Genomic DNA, 21,903 nt, shown 5'->3' on the forward strand with positions numbered 1-21,903 from the left:
AACGTCGTATGCATGAAGAGACTGAGGGACAGCAGCCTCGACGCACACCGTGTCACCAACCTGGCACAGAGCATGCAGAAACACAGTCCCACAGAAGCAGAGGCTTCAATGATATGTCTAGAGGGAGAGTGTTGCTTTCTTCTTCTGCACGGGCACCGGACGGATCTTATATCCAGTGCCGCATCAGGCAACATCGAAACTGAAACGGGCAAAGTTCGAACTGAGAAAAGCACAGTATCCGCCCTGATTCCAACGTCAAAAGTGGAAGGTTTACTGCTTCAGCTCTGGTAAGGTGATAGTCAATCTAACCTCTCCGCTCTGTCTCCATAGTAAGCACTGTGATGACCGGCGGAAAGGGGGCGGTTGGAGTTCTGGGAACCCTAACCCTATGTAGGCCTCTCGCTCGGACTGAAGTGCCACAACAGGTAGGAGTGCGTGGCAGCAGGGACCTCACGTGAAGGCCCCCACTTTACAACGGGAAGTACCTGCCAACACCCCCAAAGTTGGGGCTTCGAGATTGGCTGCAGGGATCCCCGCCAGAGAAGCCCAGGCAGCAGCTTTTTGCACCCTCCATTGCCTGCTTCGGGATGCGATGGGCCAATGCGGCATCGCAGCGATCCCGCCCATCACAGGCACCGAAATAACAACCACCAAATCCCGAAAGTGTGATGCTGCCACGATAGAGGATGCTGCACTGGTGAAGGCCGTCTCTCTTCCCATTTTCGCCTCCCTTCTCAACCTCAACTTTCAAGGGGGGCAAACGGCTGCAGCCTGCCTTCTTTTTCTTTTCTTTCTTCCTTTCTTGCTTCTCCTCTCTAAGCTCACTTCGTTTCTCTCTTTACTATCTCCCGCAGCGTCTTCAACCTTCCCACAGGTACCCCTCATAAACCCGTTGGTGGATTGCCCGATTGACCTCCAGGTCTTCACCAACAACAAACTTGGCGTGCATTGTGTATTTCCCGCAGGCAAGTTCCAATCAGTCTCACCAACAGCCAACGCCAGCCCACCATCGACCATAAACTGTCCCCAGAACCCCGCACTACCTTGCCGTGACGAGTCCCTCTCTTCTGTCGATAATAGAGGCCATGTATTGAGACCGAATGCCAAGTAGTAGCTTGGATTGGAGTCGACTAGGGTGTGAAAGACACCAGTGAACCAGCAACACCGAACCGAGCATCATCAACACAGGTCTCCCGCCATGGACCCTCTCAACCCCATGGGTGATGCCCAGCCGGCCTTCCAGCGCCGGCTGAGCAGGCTTTACAACGACACCAAAAGGAGATCCGAGTTTGTTCAGACCTCTGTCCAACACCCCGAAGCCGATCCCGAGGTCAGGTCGTTGCATCGAAGGCTCAGGATTCAGAAGGACCGTTTCGTCACCTGGGGTTTGGAATGGGCTGACCCTAGTCAGTCGGCCGAGGTGTTGATAGACTCGTCGTTGAACAAGGCCGGAATCAGCGAACTGGTTAGCAACATCATGTCCAACATCAAGGAAATTCTTGCCGAAGCCGAGCCACTCTGGATGAGTTCAAGACGACTGGCGGGAGAGATTGTTGAGCCAGCACAGCCACCCCGGAGGGGAGAAAAGATTCAGATGGTTGTCTGGGACAAGAGCAAGTTTGAAGGTTTGATCCGCGATCTTACCGATGCTATCGACACCCTCTACGAAGTATCCCGAACAAGATCATCATATGCAAGCTCTGCCGCCGTCGGGGGGCGGCCGGCCAAGTCCTCGGCGGTAGCAGAAGACCTGCGTCCCTTTGCGTCATCACGGCTACAAACCCCAGAGCAGATCGATCCCAAGATCTTGACCTCGTTGCGGTCGGTGCAGGCAGCGCCTATGACCGAGCACGACGAGAAGGAAAAAACCCACGAAATTGTCTTTATGGACAAGCAATCTTACGCCAAACTCACACGAACTACTGCTGGTGCACGCCATACCCAATCGCCACTTCTTCTTGAATATGCCCCTTTCAGCTCCCTATACTCTATCACGGGTGTCTCACCACCGATGCACCGCTTCGAGAAGCTGTTTTCTGGCCTTCAGCTTGAACCTCAAAGGCCGGTCCAGCCGGGATCGTGGATTGGGTTACCGCGTTTGTTGGGCTACTTTGAAGACATGGAAAACTCAAGATTCGGATTGATCTATCAGTTTCCCCAGAAGTTCAATGCCGTCACGTTTGAAACTTTGACCCAAAACCCCCTGAACAACCTCTGCACACTCGCCGACCTCCTGGCCCGCCCAGACTTTGAGCCTAGGCTTGAGGCCAAGTTCCGGCTCGCTGCCAATCTGGCAAACAGCGTCTTTGACCTGCATGACCGGGGCATCACTCATGGGAGCATCGGCGATGAAAACATCTCTTTTTGCAATGCCGTGGGCACTGACCCCGAAGTCAGCGGAATCACTCAAGGAGAGGTTGATATTCGCAGACCTCTTATTTCTTCCTTTGATCTTTTTTCAGAGACAGAGCCAGAGTATCAGGAAGGTCCCAGAGAGTTCTCTTTGTACAAACACCCCCTTGACCCACGAAACAGTGTTCAATCCCCCCTCGCCAACAATGCCGACTCCAAGACCTTCGACCTCTACTCTCTCGCCATGATTCTTCTCTCGATTGGTCTCTGGACTAAACTTGAGAATCTTGTCCCTAACATGGCCCCGCCAGTGCTGCCCGAGTCCGTTCTCACTCAATTGGGTATCCGCTGTGGCACGCTTTACATGAAGGCAGTGCAGACATTGTGGTCTGCGGTGGACCAAGAGTTGAGTGGCACGCAAACGACTGACAAAATTGTAGAACGGGTCGAATTCAAGGCTGGTCGATATCTGGAGGCATGCTGTATCCTGGATGGTGTCAGCAATCTTGAGGAGAGACTGGGTGATGACCTAGGGGATGTGCGCCCGGAGCACGCACGGCTGAGCACACCATCGATCGCTGGACCTTCAAAGGACTCGCAATCAGAAAAGCCGTCCGCCTCTGTGTTATCAGCCGGCCAAGTCCAAACAGAAGCGAGAGGTAAGTCTGCTGTCGTGGGTCTTCAAATCCCTCCATCGGTGCTAATCCGTTTATCCCAGCCGCCGACGCCAATGAAACTTCAACCAAACCGAAGCTACGACTCTTCAAGCACGTGCCCCTACCACCCGAAGAGGTCGAGCGGTGGAACACCAACATCATGCCACAGGTCAACCAGGCTCTTCGGCACTTTTATCGAAAAAATCCCGAGTCAGTCGAAATTTCGCTGGAGTCTGTTGGAGAGAGTCCTCAAAAAACAAAACCCACAGTTTTAGTGGTGTGCCAATCCACAAGCTTGGTCAAAACTATCCTGAAGAAGAGGCTTGGCAACATTTTGGCTGCGGCCGGCCTCGGGTTGAGGGTATGCACTGGCCGAGTCATCAAATCTCGCAGAGACGCTGTTGGGAGAAGCATGGCTGGTCCAGAAGAGGAGGTGGTTGCGGCCAATCCAGAACACCAACAGCAACCCTTGAATGGGGCAAGCATCGGGGCATGGAACCAAAGTCACCATCTGCCACCTGTCAGCCTCGGAGGGATGCTCGCAGTCGATGGCAGATTGTACGGCATGACGGTACACCATATGTTGGACGAACCGGGTCCCGATTCGGGAGGGAAGTCAGGTGCTCCAAGAAGCATGGCAGGGCCTCCCGGAATGACAGATCTCCATGCTTGGTACGCACAGCAGTACACGAATCCCAGCGACTCGGACCAAGATACCAGCAGCAGTTCCGAGTATGATGCCTACGACCTCTCTGATGCAGATTCTGATGCTTTTTCAGAGTCGGCCATTACTAGCGACTATTCGGAGGAAGACGACGACGACGACGGCGAGTATCAGGAGAGTGAGCCGGGAGATATACCCGGAATTGAACCCGGTTGTGGGGACGGGTACATCGTCACACAACCTGCCCTGGACGATGTGGATGCTGGTTTCTATCCTTGCCTGGAAACCCAGGATGAAGACCATCTCGACACGTACAGAGTTGGGGAGATGTATGCATCAAGTGGTATCCGACGTCGTAGGGAGGGGGGAATGAACCACGAGATCGATTGGGCCCTTTTTGAATTCTTCGACGAGCGACTGCCCTCTGGGAATTTGATTCCCTCCCTCGACCCGCCACTGACAAAAGCACAATCACAAACCACTTCGTCCAGCATTTGTCCTACAACTGTTGCACCTATGTCAAGCTTGCCGGGCCTAGGGGTTCAATGCATGGCACGCACTTCAGGCCTACAGACTGGTGTTATCCTCCCAGCTATGGTGTCCGTCAAGATTTATGGTCGGGTTTCGCCAAGCGAGACATATCAAGTGTCGGGAACCCGACCGTCTCCAGACCAGCCTCGTCACCCAAAACAGTCGTCGCTTCCGATGGGCATGCCGGGAGACTCGGGGGCATGGGTAGTTGATGGTGCGAATGGTCGAGTATGCGGGCATATTCTTGCCTGGAGTGAGCGCAAGAAGGTTGCTTACATCTGTCCAATGGATGTGCTGATTCTTGATATTGCCGAGACGTTGGAAGCCAATGAGATTCGTCTTCCGGGAGGTGAAGTTGTGTACTCGCGGGAGCCGCTGAGTGCTCAATATCCCATGAGGTCTTTGACGCAAAGGAGTGCAAGAAGTGACATGTCGGGCTGGCAACGTTCTGAGGGCGATGTTGGCGACGACGAGGGCGAAGAGCCATCTACCCCAATGGCTAGATTTGCCGCCAGGAGACACAGCAGCCGACGGTCTCAGAGGAGCGTGGTGGCCGGTAAGAGGGCATCTTACCTCTCGGCCAAAAGACAGAGCCAACAAGCAACGATGGAAAGCACTGTTGGGGAAGAGGAGCTGGAGCACGATGAGGGGGTCGAGGTGGATATCAGTGTTGGGTTAGCTAATCAGCTCAAAGCAATGAACCTGCCTCCGGGAGACTCAAGCCTATCTTCAGCAGAGATGATGAGGAAATGGGGATATGCCTGACTCAAGGCGAGCTCGGGTTATATACATCCGTATTGGGATGCGACAGTCTGGGCTGACTGAAACAAGAATATGATGGGTATGAATGGGGGGAAGTATAAGGTCATGATGACCCGATACCAATCTGCATCATGATATCCCCTGTTTTTGGCTAGCGAAATTTACTACTCTCAGTGCTTCTCGCACAAAAATAAAGCTGAATAATTGCTTGAATGTTGTCTGTTGACCCTGTCGAAATCAGCTTTTCTCTATGCACGGTAATTATGATGGATGAGATCCCATTGGTGCTGAGAAAGATTCTTGAGCGAATGAGGGGGTTGGCCATGAGCGACAAGATGCATGAGTTTATGCAGCCCAATTTATGCACTATTCATAACTGACTCCCTACTTAGGACTATACGCAAAGTTGAAACAGAAACGCTGACCTGGACTCATCCGTTTGTCTTATCTAGGGAGTTGCCCATCCTGCCTCCGCCAGGCGCATTTTGCGGAGCTGTTGAGCATTCATTTGCTAGTGGTGGTAAACGTCTGAGATCGAGGATCTCAAGGGAGTGGGGAAGGCAAAGGCAGTATCATACAATCTCCACGGTGCCATGAACCAGGTATCTTGTGACTAGGACAGTCTTCTTCTGACCACGGCGGGCAACACGACTGAGGGCTTGACTCTCGACGCTTGGGTTCCACTGGGGCTCGAGAATGTAGACGTGGTTAGCAGCTGTGAGGTTGAGCCTGGAAACACGGGAAGTCGGGTGGTTAGCAAGGTTGGGATACCTAGGGGTTGGCGGAGATGGCACGTACCCGAATGCACCGACACCGGTAGTCGTGAGCAGAACTGGAACGGAGGTGCCCTCGTCAGACACAAAACGGCTCATGTTGTGCTGTCTTTCTGCCAGTTTTTGCCTGCCGTCAATTCGTTGATGAAGGATCTTCATCCGAGTGAGATGGAGTGCGACCAGGTCCAGGGTTTTTGTCCAGCAGGAAAATACAATGCTGGGTGAGTTGATGTAAGCTTGGTTCTCAAGGACTTCGGCCAGTCTAGCAGAGCCGACGTACCTCTTCGTGTCTCTTGGGGTTTGCTGGAGGTGGCGGATCAGGACTTCGATTTTCGATGAGACTCCTGATAGATCGAAATGGTCCACCTTGTCATTGTTGTCGTCACCGCTATTTGGCGTCAGGACGTCTGATTTTGGACTTATATGCCCACCACAATACAAGCACGAGGTCTTGTTCGCTGATCTCTGGTCATCGGAGGGGATGCACTCTGGACAAATTACATGCCCACAGCCATGACGGAGTTTTGGAGGTGCTGCATCAAAGGCAGGGACCGGTATCCCGCACATGGAACATTCAATATCAGCGCTTGAACCTAGAGCATAGAGAAACTCTTCCCGCTCTAGCAGCTTGTCTCTGCGGCCACGTCGTTGGAAAGGCTTTTGGAACGTCCCTTGGTTGCAGACCAAGCGAAGCTGGAGCTGGACTTGGAAGATACCAAATGGTCCCGTTGGTCTGCACGTAAGCCGGTTTTGTGATTGATCCAGTTGCTCATGTCAGCAGCTGTCTTGTCATAGCGGTTTCTTTCCTCTTGGGAGAGCGTGATGTAGTGGTAGCGTTCCTCAATCGGAGGCAGCTCGAGCATCTGTTTTGGCCTCCTCAGGCACAGTGTCTCGAACAATAGAGTGAATTGCTAGGTTACAGTATGTGCATCTGGCGAAGACGCATCCATGATCTTCTTCTTGAACATGGCCCGGTTTTGTAGCTGGTCGATTGGTAGGAAAGCAAGGGGCGACCCGAGCTCTTCCAGCCGGTTCTGAATGGGAGTAGCTGTGAGGCACCATCCGAAGTTTGCGCGGATTTCACACGCTGCCTTGAAAAGTGTTGTCTGGGGTCGCTTGATCAAATGTGCTAACAGGCAAAACTAAAGTCAGTACAAAGTATGTGCTCCTATAGAATTGGGAGGTCACTGACCCTCATCGACGACAACCCTGAACATTCAATCTGAAACAATGCACTTTATTCTTTGCATTGTTGCTAACCGCCACCGTATTGTATGTAGTGAAGACGAGATTGCTGTTGAGGTAACTGTGAATGTTGATATTGCGGTCTTTGCAATAGTATTTCGCTATGGTAAGTGAGAAGTCAAGATGCCTCGGCAATTAGAGAGATGTTAGAGAACAGGTTCAGTCTGTGGTCTCGATTAAGGCCCGGTAGTTAGAAACTTACTTTTTGATTTCTTCCAACCACAAGTACATGATGACTGCGACTGGTCAGCAAGATTTGCGAGAGCGTTTGGTCAAAGTGTTCGCGTTGGGAACGCACACCCTGCAAGGCTTTGCTGGTCTTGTTAGCAAAATCCGCCCCGGGCCCGGCAAAGACTTTAGGTTCTTCAAAACCGGGGAAGTGAATCAACTGCCTGTTCAGATACTCGATGTTTTCGGTGCCATATTCGGGGTCTTGAAGGTACAGCTTGGCAGTGCTGCCGAGATAAAGCCCTACGGCATCGGCATCGGCAGCAGATCCGTATATGTTGATGTCCACTCGTAGCTTTGCCTGGCCAGGAGTGTGTGACTGGTAAAAGAGGCTCTGTATTTTCCCTATTTGGGCAAACGCCTTCACTTCGAAAAACTTGAACTTGTTGAACAGCGAAGTGAGAGCTTGTGATACAGCCTCATTCACCTGGGCGAATATGTGATTATCTGAAAATATGACCATCAAGTAGTCGTCGTGTTTGATGACAGCAAATGACTGAACATGCTCGTTATTCAGAAGCCTGTCTCTGGACTCGGCCAGGTTACCAACCAGCTTCACTTCGGCATGGCTGATCTACTGGACATTGGCGTTAGTTAGAGACAATGGAGATGAGACGACCCGTGGCAGATAACCGTGAATGCAGACAAGAACTCACAGTCCCGTAGCAACAGAAGCCGCCATCTCCACTTTCTTGCTCCTCGATTTCCAGCAACTCAGCTATACCAGGTGCTATGGGATCATCTTTGATGCCACATAAAGTGGCCCAAGCCTTCATTTGACTCCATGTGTCCCCTAGTACTGCTGGATCTATCATGGGCTCTTCGTTGGCATTCTCAAAGAGTTCGCTAGTGATAGGGGGCGCTCCAAACGAGCTACTGTTGTGAATCATTTCCCACTGGGAAACTGCCGAGGTGCTCGGAGTTATGAGGCTGCACAGGTCAAAATGTCAGCAATTTTCCCTCTCGAGTAACAGGCAGTATGGCGGATCTCGTTATATTTCATGAGGACCGATTCGGTAAGTCGCTTCATGGTCTTCCTCCATGCTGGAAAGGGTGTTGAAGGGAGTATAGTTTTCGAGGCCTGGTTGCTTAGCAAAGAATTGCGAGAGGTAGGTAGCTGGACAGGGACTGGGGATCTTGTATAACAATTCAATCACTTGCTGAGACACAGGCGGGAAGGCACGAGGGTGCACTGCCCGGGGCGGACCACAGGGCGAACCACCGAGCCTTCTCACAAACTGCAAGCCAAGAAAAGGTCGCCTTGATCTTTGCATTTGTATTTTACATTAAAAAGTTGAACCAGTCCCGCGTGTCCTTTTGACAAGCAGGTTTTCGACCTGTCCATGCACCGCAGTGAGCTGGCATTGTCCGCCCCAGGTTTCCAACATTCAACATGGCCTCGCAACCGACTCAAATACAGCCCGGAAATGCCTTTGAAACCGCGCTCAAGAAGTTTCGGATGAGACTGAAAAGCAATTCCAGATCACTAGCCTCGGTGAACTGAAAAGCGAGATTTTGTCCATCCAAGCCGAGCAGCGCGACGGGGAAAAGCAGATGCAGGTGGGCAGAATTCAAGGGTTCACTGAAGCCATCGAGCAGTTTGGCAAGGTTATCGAGGTCTTTGTCAACAGCAACGGCATCCTCGCATTTGTCTGGGGTCCTCTCAAGCTTTTACTTTTGATAAATCTCAGCTGTACCACACTGATAACCGATTTCCACTCACTGACCCATTGACCAACAGACTGCCAAAGGTGGCACCGACGCATTCGATTGCCTGCTTGATGCTTACAGCACAATCGAGAAAACTTTACCCATTTTTAAGAATTACCAGCATATCTTCGGTCAGATACTACAGTTCAATCGGTCCTGTCCTCGATATGGGAACCAATTCTTGATTTGCACAGAAGAGCTCTACGCATATTTGCAAAGTCGGGTAAGTAGGATACTCATAGGATCTCCATGGTAGCGAGTAATCCACCGGGTCAGGTCATGTAATTAATTCGCGTATCTTAGCGGTGAAGTTGAGGTTTCGGCCGCTGTGGAATGACTTTAAGAGCAGGTTCGGGGCACTCCTCGGTGACCTAGAACAGCAACGGTCGTTGCTTGAAAGCCATGTCAACCAGATTCATATCGAACACTCGGAGCATGACAGAATCAAGTTCCTCGACGAGATTGATGAGCAGCGGAGAATGCGTGCTTCTGAAAAGCTATTAGCCGTGCATCAATGGCTCCAAGCTCCAAGCTGCATTCGATATCACGAGGAGCACCAAGACGTGCGAAATGCACACAGTAACGGCACAAAGTACCAACCTGGACTCTGGCTACTAGACAACGATTACGTCAAGACTTGGATATCCAATCCTTATCCTAGAACACCGTTTCTTTGGATATACGCAAAGCCCGGGGCTGGTAGGTCCTGCCATGCTTACTCTCACCATTCAAGATATTTGTACATGGCTGATACTTCCTACGCCTAGGTAAGAGTGTCCTTTCATCAGCCATCATCGACCAGATTCAGGAGAAGAAGAATGGTCTTGTGGCGTTCTTCTACTGTAAAGATCAAGACCCGGAGAGAAGAACATTTCGATCCATTGTCAGAGCTCCCTACTTCAACTCATTGACCAACAGCGCGACGTTGTCCCCTACTACTATGGCGCTAAGGATAAAACGGGCGAATTACACCTGCAGTCAGAGAAGTTCACCAAACAGTTGTTCCAGGAGCTCCTACAAACCAGCTCCAAAACCTTTCTGGTGATCGACGGCCTTGGACGAGTGTCCCGACAAGGAGAGAGGGAAGCTTATGGACCTTTTGATTGAAACGATCATCTCGTGTGAAAATAAGAATCCTGGTAAAATCCGGTTGCTTCTTGTAACCCGGCTTGAGCCAGATATCAAGAAGCGGATGTCTTTAGTGTTGGTTGAAGACATGGAGCTAAATTATGATAACCTCAAGATGGATAGAACAGACGGCAAGTACTCCCCTATCAAATGCTCAGCAGAACGATTTGAAGGTGTCTACTGACTAACAGCCAAACTTTGGGAATGTTTCTATTTGCCAAGCTTGTAATGGAGAACTTGCAAGGCCAGCCATCGTTAGAGAGACTCCACGAGGAATTGCATCCGCGTTGCTTCCCCGACGAACTGGAACAGGCGTAAGCCATCATAACTCCCTTGTCACGCTGTGGATGTGCGATACTGATAGTTTACCTGCAGGTATGGTTGGTCGCACTCTAGAGCGCATCAGACCTAACCCAACAAGCATGAAGCGGAGCAGGCTCATAGTATCTTGTCCCTCATGATTTGTTTCATCCATCCCCTACGATGGCGAGAAGTGCAAGCGGCCATTGCTATCCACCTAGAGGAGCAGATTGTCCGATATTCAAGATGTCCAGTCGTACACATCAAAGAGATTTGTGGTCACTCGTTATAATTCTCAAAGAAGGAACAGAATTGAGTTTATTCATGCTACGGTGGTACAGTACGCGTGCTCCGTATCAGGTTGGCCGAAGTTGAGACACAGCTGACACATGAATTGGTAGTTACATCGCTAATCAAAGCAACTACATCGAACGGTTTTCCGCAGAGCGTGCCATGACCATGTTGTGTCTACAGTGCCTCGTATTTGAGTGCTTTACACCCGAATGGGGGGGAATCAGAAAGGGCGAATTCGCATCGGATGGGTACTATGGCTTCCAGGACTATGCTGTGGCACACTGGGCAGACCGAGTTCTTTCTTTCTTGGGGTTCACTGCCCCTAACTCCAACAGCACAGCAGAGCAGCCCACACCAGATCAGGAGTCAGATATCCTTGACATCGACGATGACCTGCTCTCGTTTGTGGGAAGATTCGATTAGGATGGGAAACTTCTGCAGGCCTTGAAAGATGACCCAAAGCAACTGAAATCAGCAGCACATCCTCCCGGACTTGGGAGGTTCAAGTCTGACCCGTACTTTCTCAGCATGTACAGCATCTGGTACCATGCCAAGTGTGTCCGAGCGTTCACCGGCGACATGCAAGATCAAGTGCACCCTCAAGGGCTTCGAACAATCCCCAAAGCAGCCGTCAGACACTCGAACAAATGTGGACAACTACACCAGCCCCTTCAGCCGAGGTGCGCGATGTGTACGGCCCACACTGGTTCAAGTGTTCCCGTGCCAGAACTGTTCCTTGAAGTTTGGCCTGAAAACAGAACTTCGGGAACACATGAGCGCACACATTCACTCGTTGTCACAGCTCGGGACCAGAGAGGTGGATGCAGTACAGGCTGCAGTCAAAGGCCCAGGTGTGAAGGGTTTATTCCAGCTGTCTATCAAATCATGAGGACCGACCGCAGAAGTTGGCTGTGTCTTTTGCCTGTGGATTTTGCAACAAGACGGTACACAACAAGTGGGTCAATGTTGGAAGATCATGTTTCTTTCAATTATACAGTGGTATTACACCTTGTTATCTACTTGGAACTGGAGTAAACTTGGCAGTTTACCACCACTTGCCAGGCTTGCCCTTCTTGGTGCCGTTCTTGAGAGCCTCCTGCACGCCGTAGTAGGCGGGGTGCTTGCTCCAGTCCTCAAACCAGAGGAGGGGAGCACCCTCGCCGGGGAAAACATAGGGCACCCAGCTGAAGGGGTCATAGAAATCCCAGATGGTGACACCGATGCAGCCCTTGACCTGGACGCAAGCGCCAACAGCCTATTGACATGTATAAGTATGAATGACGCCGGGAAGGGAAGAAAAGGGGTTTGACATACGTTCTTGTAAGCCTCCTTCTGCTGAGCAAGGTTGGTGGCGTTGGCGGGCACCTGCAGGCGAATGTCCAACTCGGTAAGGGCAACCTCAACGCCGAGCTTGGTGAAGCCCTTGATGGCGTCAATGTGCTGGTCGAGAGTAGGGGCCTGCTCGGCAATCAAGTGAGCCTGAAGGCCAACACCGTCGATTCTGATCTTGGCCTTCTGGAGCATCTTGACAATGCGCTGGGTGCCCTCAGTCTTGGCATGGGGCCACTCCCTGTGGGTGTATTAGCGTCAGGCATCAAGCTGGTCGTGGGAAATCAATCTTACAAGTTGTAATCGTTGTAGTACAGCTTGGCCTTGGGGTCGACCTTGGCAGCGGTCGCGAAAGCGAGCTTGATGTACTCCTCGCCCAGGACGTTGTAGAAGACGGACTTGCGGTAGCTCCCATCCTCCTCGAGCGCCTCGTTCACAACATCCCAAGCGTAGCACTGACCCTTCCAGGCCTTCGCAACGCGCGTGACGTGGTTGACGATAACAGCGCGGAGCTCGTCCTTAGTCCAGTCGGTCTTGGCCTCAACCCAGGGGGCGAGCTGAGAGTGCCAGACGAGGGCGTGGCAGCGGAGATATTTGCCGTGCTTCTTCGCGAGGGAGGTAACAATGTTGCCCTCGGTATAGTTGAAGACGCCCTGCTGTGGTTCGGTGAAGAGCCACTGTTGGTTGAGAGTATGTTAGCTACCACTCATGTTGCATGGCGACTCGCATAACGGATGCAAGACTGTACCTTTTGTCCGTTGGTAGGCGTGGTCTGGCCGAACTCGTCCGACTTCCACATGATCTGGTCATACTTGGGATACTGAGCCTCATAGCCAGCCCGCTCACGGAAACCGGGCGAGTCGGTGGCAGCACCAAAGTACTTCAGACCGGCCTCTTTGGCGTAGGTGTTGAGACCCTTCTCCTTGTGGCCGTGGCCGGGAGTAGGGGTGGCAACTGCGAGAGGCAGTGCTGAGAGGAGGAGCGAGGCAGCTGTCGGGAGATGCATCTTGTCTGGGGTGGCGGTCCTTGGGGAGAGAAAGGATGGAGGAGAAAAAAGACAGTCGAGATGGCCTGGGTCACGATGCCTTTTTATGGACGGATGTCAAGTCGTCATGCCATGGTGATGGGCCGTGATGGTGGTCCACAATGCTGCCCTCCACCAGACCATCAATGGAACTCTGGACATCGATCCGAGTGCTATGGTCCCTGGCGGGTTCGACCGATACAACCTCGCCTCCCCTCTACCGGGAACGCGTTCCACAGAGCATGAGGGAAGCATCAAGATGTTACCTAACGCAGCCCATACGGCACTTCGGGGCTGCCCTCCGAACCGGGCTCCTGGGGTCTGGGCTCCGGGGATCAAGTCATTTCGGGCTCGTGTTCATCATTCAGCCGGCCGAGACTGGTGAAGGCACAGTTCACCACGGTCATGATTTCCATGAGAAGCGAACGGGTATGGTCGGATTGTCACTGGCTTCCGATGCTAGCGCCCCAATGACCACGGTTGAGCGGCCGGATAAATGCGAGGTGCAGCGGTTCGTGAATTTTGCCGTTGAAACGGCAGCCCTTGGCAGACCGGTGGATGGCGCCGGGGCGACGGGAAACATGTTTATTTCCACGTTGGCGGTGCGATGGGTTGCGATGAACACTCTATCGTGCTCTTGGCCTGCTCGGATGGATAATTAAAACTGCAGGAACATGTGCTAAGAATACCACTCACACCAGAGGAGAGCCTCGTTCAGTCGTTCATGCCTTGAAGACTGGCGAGATGGGAAACCAGCACGACCATGGTATTCGTAAACTTTTGTTGTTCAGGGCCGGGGGTCAGCTCACGATCCCCTCATTGCAACCTTGGCTTTCTGGGCAAAAGGCGGAGACCCCGGAGCCCCCCAGCCGGGGAAGCTGCGCTAAAAGTTGGAGAAGGTGGCATTCCCCAACATCCACCCGGCGATGTGGGGATTCACGAAACGGGAGTCTCGGTGAGAGGTTCGGTGTGTGAAGCCGGAGTTCATGCACAACGTGAGGTTATCGTTATCTTATCGATCTTATCGATAATCCGGAGCCAAGTCCAGAGACCCTAACCCTGGCAATCTTCAGCCGGCGCAATGACATCATGGGGGTGGTGATGTCATGGCTCCAATTGAGACCAAGGAGTTTGCCAGCCAATCAGGGCAGGCAATGCCGCCGCGTCGACGCCTTTTCCACTGAGAACGTCATGATCTGAGTTCGCGCCGGTTGCAGGCGGTACAGAATCAGGTGTCTGCCGGCTCTGTTTCCCCTTTTAAAAGTTTCCTTGTGCTTTCTCTGGACTCTCAACCGTACCAAAGCAACATCGACTCTCACCAAAATATCAACACCACAACTTTCCATCCGTCACCGACAGTAAAGCAATTTGGCTCCTGTCATCCATACCTATACTCCAGTACACAACACATCCCCTGAAGTCGCAAACGAGCAAAGAACATCGCCATGTCGTCCAGACTTCCCGCCCGCATCGTACCCCGCGCGACTCGCGTGGCTCGCACCACCAAATCCACCCCTCGTCGTTTCCAGTCCACAGCTTCTTCCACCACACAAGCCGCAGCCAATGCCGCCCCCAGCGGGACAGGTCACTTCGCTTCCGGCGTTGCTGGCGGTATCGCCGGCGCTGCCCTCCTCTATGGAATTTACACCATGACCCCATCGGGCAAGATGATGAAGACGATGAACGCAACCGTCAAGGAGACCAACAAGAAGTATGAACAGCTCGCCGCCACCCTCAAGAACAAGACTCCCTCCACCGATGAGGCTCTCGGCAAGGTCAAGGAGGTCTGCTACTCGTATGCTGGCTGGGTACCAGGAGGCCGCCAGTATGTCGATGTTGCCTTCAAGGATATTGAAGACATTCGGGACGCGAACAAGGAAGAGGTTGACAAGCTCGTCGCCGAGACATACAGGGAGTTTCAGAACATCACGGCTGCCGGCCTGACTCTCGAGGCCGCTTCCCGCAGCTGGGAGGCCCTGCAAAAGCTGAGCCAGAGAATTGCCAACCTCAGCGCGAATGCTTCGGAGCAACTGCTCGATAACCACCCTCAGCTCAAGGAGAAGTTTGGCGGCTCCTTCGACACCCTGAAGCAGATGGGCTCTCAGTACGGACCAGAGGCCAAGAAGGTCGTGGACGACACATGGAAGCAAGTGAACGACATCATCAAGGGTGGCTTCACCGCCGAGAATGCCGACAAGGTGCGGAAGTTGGTCGAGGAGAAGACACAGCAGGTGCGCAAGATGGGTGACCAGGTCTGGGACAAGGGCTTGGAAACCGCCAAGCCTTATCTTGACAAGAGCCCTGCGGTCAGAGACCTGATCAACAATAACAAGGACATCCTCAAGCAAGGAAATGCCTCGGAGCTGTTTTCCAAAATCAAGAGCATGTCCGAGAGCGGTGACTCGAGCAAGCTGGAAGACTATGTGAAGCAGGCCGTCAACAAGGCCAAGGAGGCCGGGGACACGGGCAAGAGCTGGACCAGTTCTATTGTGGGAGGAAGCACTGGTTTCGGTGTGCTGAGCCAGTTCCTTGGTTCGTCATCCGAGGGCGTAACACAGAAGGTCAAGGACAACATTGGTGTCTTGTCCGAGGTGTATAAGAAGCATTCGGACGAGGGTCAAAAGCTGTTGGAGGAGACACAGGAGGACTTGCGCAAGCTGTTGGAGGAGAAGGCGAAGAAGGCCCAAAAGATTGCCGATGCTGCTGCCAAGGGGCAATGAGCTGGTCTCAGCTTCTCAGTTAGCATGGATATCGGAGAGGACTTGAGTTGTATGATAGCATGAACTTGCATTGCGTTGGTAGCATCACAGCCCGTAATAGTATTACCATTATAAGCTGAACATGTTGTCTTGAGGGGAAGTGATAGTCCTGGTGGCATCTGTAGGTACCTAGGTACACATCCAGGTGTGAAGAAAACGGGGAATCGAGGGGGGTCTGGTTGGTCAGAATGTACGGGATGCCCCGCGGTACCCGGACCTTCTGCTCCATCCTTCGTCCATCCTTTGGGTCCAGCTCCCCGCATTTCATTCTTTCACGGTAGTGCACATTGAAAGCCGGCAGCGGCCCCACCTTCCCGCCAAGCATCTGCTCCAGAGTGTAGACATCATGACGACGTGCCTGCGCCAGGCAAAGGTCAACGCCTCTTGATCGCTGTGCTTTGCTGCGGTTTGTTCGATTCGATAGCTCAATTTCGATTGATTCGTATCCAGCAGATCCCGAACCCATTCACCGAGATGCCGTACCACCCTTCGTCCCCGGCGCCGATGACCACGGGGGTGCCGGGAGCCATCGTGGCCATGACGGGTCAGGCTGGCTTCTCCCAGCCCAAGAAGCGATACATCGACGTTCCCTCGGAGGACCTCCTCGACGTCAGCGAGACCAGCAGCTACCTGATGGGTGCGCTCGAAGACATCATCGTCAACTTCCCTCCTCGAAGCCGATACCCGCACGAAGCTCTGCAGGGCCTCTGGTCTGGCCCCACGGGCATCGCGTACCTCCTGCTTCAGGTCAGCGCCAGACTCCCAGATTTGATCGTATCCGGTCAGCCGGCCTTGCACTGGGCTCAGTGCTATATTTCTGGGTCTAGGGGACACAACTTGCGGTTGGGGAGCCACGGTTGCGGGGTGTCGGATGAGAGACTGGCATTTGAAGCTGTCAGAGCTGCCCTGACAAAGGATCTCAGCCACGTCAGGGACTTTGTTGCGACAGTGGAGCAGGTCGCCGAAGTGGCCGAATTTCCAGACGAAAACCTGTATGGGAGGGGAGGGACGTTGTATCTGCTGAGAATGGTGAAGCATTGGGTCGGTGCTGATAAGTGCGGCAAGATTATTGACCCTGCTATGGCTGAGATTGCCAACACCATCCTGAATAACGGGCTGGGGTCACCAGGGAAAAACGGAAGTCCCCGTGAAGATAGACGAGCAAAATGGATCTGGCACGGAACACGGTACTTGGGAGCAGTGCATGGAGACATTGGCATCATTACTCAAGTGGTGCTCTCCATGCCAAATTTGGCAGACAGGGTGGAGAGGGTGCTGGAGAAGTTGTTGATGATGCAGCAGCACGATGGGAACTGGCCCAGCATTGAAGGCCATACGAGCCCTGGGAAAGGTTTGGTTCAATTTTGCCACGGCGCGCCAGGGTTCGTGATATCGCTTTGCTCTTTGCGGCCATATTTCCCACGACTACAGGACAAGATCGACGGAGCGCTCAAAAGGGCAAGGCAATGTATCTGGACGCAGGGGTTGTTGAAAAAGGAGCCGAACTTGTGCCATGGAATATTTGGCAATGCTTTGTACGTGGTCTCAGTAACAGGAAATAAGCTAAAACAAAGAAGCTGACACGAGCAGATGTTTTCCGCCCGGCCCACAGCGACAGCACTTTCTGGCAGTCGCTACACCTGAGAATGTGGCCCACATGAAGTGCTCAGATACAACCGGCACGGTATTCGAAAGGGCTGATTACGGACGATCATACTCAACCTTGACCAGCTACGCTCCCTGCGCGGTTTGGACCTGGCTAGTCGCGAGGGAACCAGACCCTATCATGTTGGGGTATAACGATGTCTAGGGTCATCATATGGACGAGGTTGGATGTTGGTTGGGTATTTTTCATGTTTCATCAGTAATGTGTACCTCGCAATATTCGATGCCTCCACCTCCTTGGCCAGCCGTTCCTTCATCACCCATAATTCCTTCTACTCTCTTCTCGGTGCTGGATAACTCGGAGATGACAACCTTCTTTTGCGACAGTTTCTCTTTATCGGTATCTCGTTCAGTTCTTGTCGTTCATAGCGTTTTTTTGGCTCTTGCTCATTTGGTGTCAGTTAGTCGGAGAATAGACGACGAGTTGAGAACGTGACTCACCATGTTACGAGATCTGTGTTGCTCTCTGAGTAGTTGCAAATACTTTGGGTATCGATGTTACTGGCTCGACCTTCGCGCTTGAATTGCGTGCCAAGCAAAGGAGACAATGGCGATAGCAGCAAGGACAGAGAACATGATAATAACTGGGAGGTGAAAGACGACCATCGTAGCTATGACAGAACCATGTGAAAAGGGGTGTTGGCGTGGCGAAGAGGTGAATCGAAGAGGGCTGAGTCCAGGAAAGGTTCAGAGGAAACCAACATCGGCATGCTTAGTCCGGGAAGGAAAAGAGATTTTAACCCCAGGTATTCGAATAGGCCTGGAGGAAAGGTACCTTGGGCAGATAACTTTGCTTGGATGCCCCTGATATTATTTCTCCGCTTCCAGTCCCATCTCTCATGTTATCACCGTCAACAAACATTTCTCTGTCAATCAGGTACCCAACATTTGTGAAGTTTGAAAGAGACTATAATTGGGCTTCGCTGGAACTTCTGGTACTCAACATCTCGCATTCCTCGTAAAGTTACCCCTGTGGCTCAAGTTAAGCCCCTGACTATTCATCCTGTATATGCATGACAGTTCTCAGCAAGGGTTCCAGGTTATCAAGACACTGTTGGAACATAATCCTTTGGTGTTGCATCACCGGCATCTGCCGAACACGCGTGTTGGCTGACACCAGACATCAAGAAGCAGGGCCCAACAGTGGCAGTAGGAATAAATCCCGGTAGAGATGTGGGGGCTCAATGTGCTGTGCCACCCTTGCTCAAGCTTTTAAAGCTGCGGCGTGTATGGAGTCAATCTCCCAAGACCTCGCACAAGTGTGTTCCATCGTCTCTAGCGCACGTTTTCCCGATACGAGATACGATGCGGCGCCGGGGCCACATCAAATCCCGGCGTGGCTGTGTGCAATGGTAAGGACAACGCCACTTGTCGATTTTTGACAATGGACAATTACCTAACTGACGGCTGGGACTAGTAAATTGCGGCATGTGAAGGTGAGTGTCTGGTAACTTCTCAGCGAATTTTCGTTGATGTGAATGATGAACTAACCTCGATCGGTCTTCGAAGTGTGACGAAGGCCGTCCAGCATGCTCACTTTGTACCGTTTCGGCAAGGCAATGCAGCTTCATGTCCGAAGCCCCGGCAGATAGCCCTTCTTCAAGTTCGTTGTCACGACGTCGCAGTCTCGCCGGCATTTCAACGTCCAGTGTCACCCCCCGGGAGACCTCCACACTTCTGTCTGATACAAGCCGGGCCTTATACAGCCCAACCCCCGAGGGGTTGCTCAATCTCCGTCATATTCACCTCTTGGTTCACCTGACATCCTCAAAGGACATCTTCGACTTCGGGGCCACCCCTCTTCGGGCGTCCGAGAATTCAGCAGCTCTCGCTCTGGCCTTGCAAAAGGGTCTTCAGGACACCTATCTCCTCTACCAACTCCTCGCCTTTTCAGCTCGCCACCTTGCCTGCCTACATCCTTCTCAATCAGAAACCTACCTCGAGCAAGCCATAGCTCTGCAGACGCATGGCGTCTCTCTGTTCAACATTGCCCAGCTATCCCAAGTCGACCGGTCCAACTGCGTGAGCTTTCTCATCTACTCTGGCATCCTCGGACATCACCTATTGGCTGATGCTCTCTCTTTCCGAGATCAACCGATCGATGAGTTCCTCGCCGAGTACGCCTGGTGTGCGCGTCTTCATCGTGGAGTGAGGACGATAGCTGCATCATCCTGGCCTCTGCTGATGGAGTCGGAGCTCACTGGGATGCTGTCTTGGAGTCAGGAGTATTTGCTTCGAAAACCGACTGGGCAGGAGTGCTCTCGAATCAGAGTGATGGTTGCCGCATCAGCATCGTTGACCGGGGGCGAAAGACAGGCGTGCATGCAGGCGATCGATTTCCTTCAGGTTGGGTTCGATTCAGTACTGTCTGCCGACTGGGAGGAGCTTGGGAAAGAGGCCGGAAGCAAGGGGAACAAGCACCAGATGACTTATTCGTGGTCTGTGGTGGTGGCCCCCGAGTTCATGGCTTTGTTGGTGGACAAACGACCCGAGTCACTGGTGGTGTTGGGTTATTTTTGTGTGCTGCTGCATTATGCGAGGGAGACTTGGCAGATAAGAGACGCGGGGAGGTATGTTTTCGAGATGGTCGAGCAGTGTCTTGGTGAGGCTTGGAGGTGTTGGCTTGACTGGCCTCGAAGGATGATTGCAAGCGATTAGCCGCCATCGTGATTGACAGAATGCGGAAGGGCAGATTGTGTCAGCATCTTTTGGGTTCTAGGTAGCTGCATGGCTCGACTGCTGCAGTTCTTGTGGTAATTGTTGTTTGCCGAGCAAGACTGGATGTAACTGTTGTTAACTCCGAAGATGCCATCCAAAGATCGCCGCATCCTGCACGGCAGGTGGTAGCCGCCATGACCCCGCTGTCAGCAAGTCATTGGTAATGAAAGCAAGCAACTATCAACGAGCCGATTTGTCATTTTGGAAGAGAATAACAAAAAAAAGTACCATGCACTGTCGCCTCTGGTGCGTGATCACAAGTTGTCGATAGATGGGAATAGCCACCTTGGACACTCGCAGACTTGGCCTCATTGATATAAAGAGGACATATATCGACAGTTGAGTCGAACTGATCTCATCATCATACGCTGTCAACATCAGCTTTTTTTTTGCCGATATAATCATTCACTCGAAGCTTCATTCGCACCATTTCCCCAAGTCACTATGGCACCTCAATACAACGCCGAAACGACCGGCTCCGAATTGGTCACCGAATTTGCCGCCCAGATCAAAGGCAAGGTTATTCTCACTACTGGCGTCTCGCCCAAATCTTTGGGGGCACAATTCGTTCAGCTTATCGCGGAAGCTGAACCCGCTCTTCTCATCTTGACCGGCCGCAATACGACCAAGTCGCAACAGACTGCCGAGGTCGTGGCCAAGGCTCACCCCAATGTCAAGACACGGGTTTTGAAGCTGGACCTGGGCTCCCTGGCCTCAGTCCGGGAGGGTGCTGCCGAGGTCAATTCCTGGGACGACGTGCCGCACATCGATGTCCTTGTCAACAATGCCGGAATCATGGCTGTTCCATTCGCACTGACTGCAGATGGTTATGAAAGTCAATACGCTACCAATCATCTGGGCCACTTTTTATTTACCAACCTGATCATTGATAAGCTCCTCAAGAGCAGCGAACCCAGACTTGTCAGCGTGAGCAGTGATGCCCATCGTTTCAGTCCTGTCAGGTTTGACGACAATGACTTCCATGTGAGTGCTTCCCACCTGAAGTCGAAAAGCGGACCGGCATGCTGAAGTATCTATGCTCGACAGCGTGGCGAGAACTACAACAAGTGGATTGCATATGGCCAAGCCAAAACAGCCAACATGCTCATGGCTTTATCGTTTGCCGAGAAGTTGGGAAAGAAGGGGCTGGTAGCTGTGAGCTTGCACCCCGGCGTCATCGGTACCAACCTGGGAGATGCTGTCGATTGGACGGGCGGTGATGTTGCCTTGTTGAGTATGTCTTCTCGGTTGTCTCTGAGCGGTGTATTGAGCCAAAATCAAAATCAAAGCTAACCATGGAAAAACCAGATTCTGTTGATAAGACCTTGGGAAACAGGGAAGCATGGGAGGACGGTCTGAAGTGGAAGACACATGATCAGGGCGTGGCCACCCATGTCTTTGCTGCCTTCCACCCCAGCTTGAAAGAGCACAACGGTGCTTATCTTCAGGACGCGCATGTTGCCGATCCCTGGACCGAGACCGTGAAGCCCTGGGGCACAAGCCCGGTGGAGGCTGAGAGGCTTTGGAAGCTGAGCGAGAAGCAAGTCGGACAGGAGTTCACATACAACTGAAGTTGGTATGGGGCCTCCACGGCCTCCAACAGTAGGCAGTCGAATAGAAGCGGTTGGAACGTGATGCCGGAGATAACTTAGGTTGAATGTAACCTCGGTGACAGGGTGGGCAACAGAAGGAGCTGAATAAAAGCCCATAGTAGGATAATGATCAGCTTCTGTGGCGACGTCAGACTGTATGGTATCCTATCGAG

The 21,903-nt window shown here is 52.4% G+C and overlaps 8 protein-coding genes across 8 annotated transcripts; 5 read left to right on the top strand and 3 right to left on the bottom strand.

Annotated features, from left to right (window-relative positions):
* Positions 1 to 1,198: 1,198 nt before the first annotated feature.
* PODANS_7_4390 (uncharacterized protein) lies at positions 1,199 to 4,968 on the top strand (the record flags this gene model as incomplete). Its single annotated transcript, XM_001907533.1, has 2 exons — positions 1,199 to 3,011; positions 3,071 to 4,968. 2 exons carry the CDS (start codon positions 1,199 to 1,201, stop codon positions 4,966 to 4,968), a joined length of 3,711 nt encoding a protein of 1,236 aa, XP_001907568.1.
* A 569-nt stretch (positions 4,969 to 5,537) lies between these two features.
* Positions 5,538 to 6,305, bottom strand: PODANS_7_4380 (uncharacterized protein; the record flags this gene model as incomplete). The annotated part of the gene is made up of 1 exon (XM_001907534.1): positions 5,538 to 6,305. The coding sequence occupies one exon, from the start codon at positions 6,303 to 6,305 to the stop codon at positions 5,538 to 5,540; it is 768 nt and encodes a 255-aa protein (XP_001907569.1).
* A 688-nt stretch (positions 6,306 to 6,993) lies between these two features.
* Positions 6,994 to 8,101, bottom strand: PODANS_7_4375 (uncharacterized protein; the record flags this gene model as incomplete). The annotated part of the gene is made up of 3 exons (XM_001907535.1): positions 6,994 to 7,044; positions 7,186 to 7,785; positions 7,868 to 8,101. 3 exons carry the CDS (start codon positions 8,099 to 8,101, stop codon positions 6,994 to 6,996), a joined length of 885 nt encoding a protein of 294 aa, XP_001907570.1.
* A 3,587-nt stretch (positions 8,102 to 11,688) lies between these two features.
* Positions 11,689 to 12,978, bottom strand: PODANS_7_4370 (uncharacterized protein; the record flags this gene model as incomplete). Its single annotated transcript, XM_001907536.1, has 4 exons — positions 11,689 to 11,898; positions 11,958 to 12,213; positions 12,267 to 12,649; positions 12,721 to 12,978. 4 exons carry the CDS (start codon positions 12,976 to 12,978, stop codon positions 11,689 to 11,691), a joined length of 1,107 nt encoding a protein of 368 aa, XP_001907571.1.
* Positions 12,979 to 14,441: 1,463 nt separating this feature from the next.
* Positions 14,442 to 15,716, top strand: PODANS_7_4360 (uncharacterized protein; the record flags this gene model as incomplete). The annotated part of the gene is made up of 1 exon (XM_001907537.1): positions 14,442 to 15,716. One exon carries the CDS (start codon positions 14,442 to 14,444, stop codon positions 15,714 to 15,716), a length of 1,275 nt encoding a protein of 424 aa, XP_001907572.1.
* Positions 15,717 to 16,229: 513 nt separating this feature from the next.
* Positions 16,230 to 17,565, top strand: PODANS_7_4350 (uncharacterized protein; the record flags this gene model as incomplete). The annotated part of the gene is made up of 2 exons (XM_001907538.1): positions 16,230 to 17,290; positions 17,346 to 17,565. The coding sequence occupies 2 exons, from the start codon at positions 16,230 to 16,232 to the stop codon at positions 17,563 to 17,565; spliced, it is 1,281 nt and encodes a 426-aa protein (XP_001907573.1).
* Positions 17,566 to 18,989: 1,424 nt separating this feature from the next.
* PODANS_7_4340 (uncharacterized protein) lies at positions 18,990 to 20,078 on the top strand (the record flags this gene model as incomplete). Its single annotated transcript, XM_001907539.1, has 1 exon — positions 18,990 to 20,078. The coding sequence occupies one exon, from the start codon at positions 18,990 to 18,992 to the stop codon at positions 20,076 to 20,078; it is 1,089 nt and encodes a 362-aa protein (XP_001907574.1).
* A 504-nt stretch (positions 20,079 to 20,582) lies between these two features.
* PODANS_7_4330 (uncharacterized protein) lies at positions 20,583 to 21,709 on the top strand (the record flags this gene model as incomplete). The annotated part of the gene is made up of 3 exons (XM_001907540.1): positions 20,583 to 21,122; positions 21,186 to 21,372; positions 21,447 to 21,709. The coding sequence occupies 3 exons, from the start codon at positions 20,583 to 20,585 to the stop codon at positions 21,707 to 21,709; spliced, it is 990 nt and encodes a 329-aa protein (XP_001907575.1).
* Between the last annotated feature and the right edge of the window lie 194 nt (positions 21,710 to 21,903).

The sequence above is a fragment of the Podospora anserina genome, chromosome 7 (assembly GCF_000226545.1).
Source record: "Podospora anserina S mat+ genomic DNA chromosome 7, supercontig 1".
NCBI classification, from domain to species: domain Eukaryota; kingdom Fungi; phylum Ascomycota; class Sordariomycetes; order Sordariales; family Podosporaceae; genus Podospora; species Podospora anserina.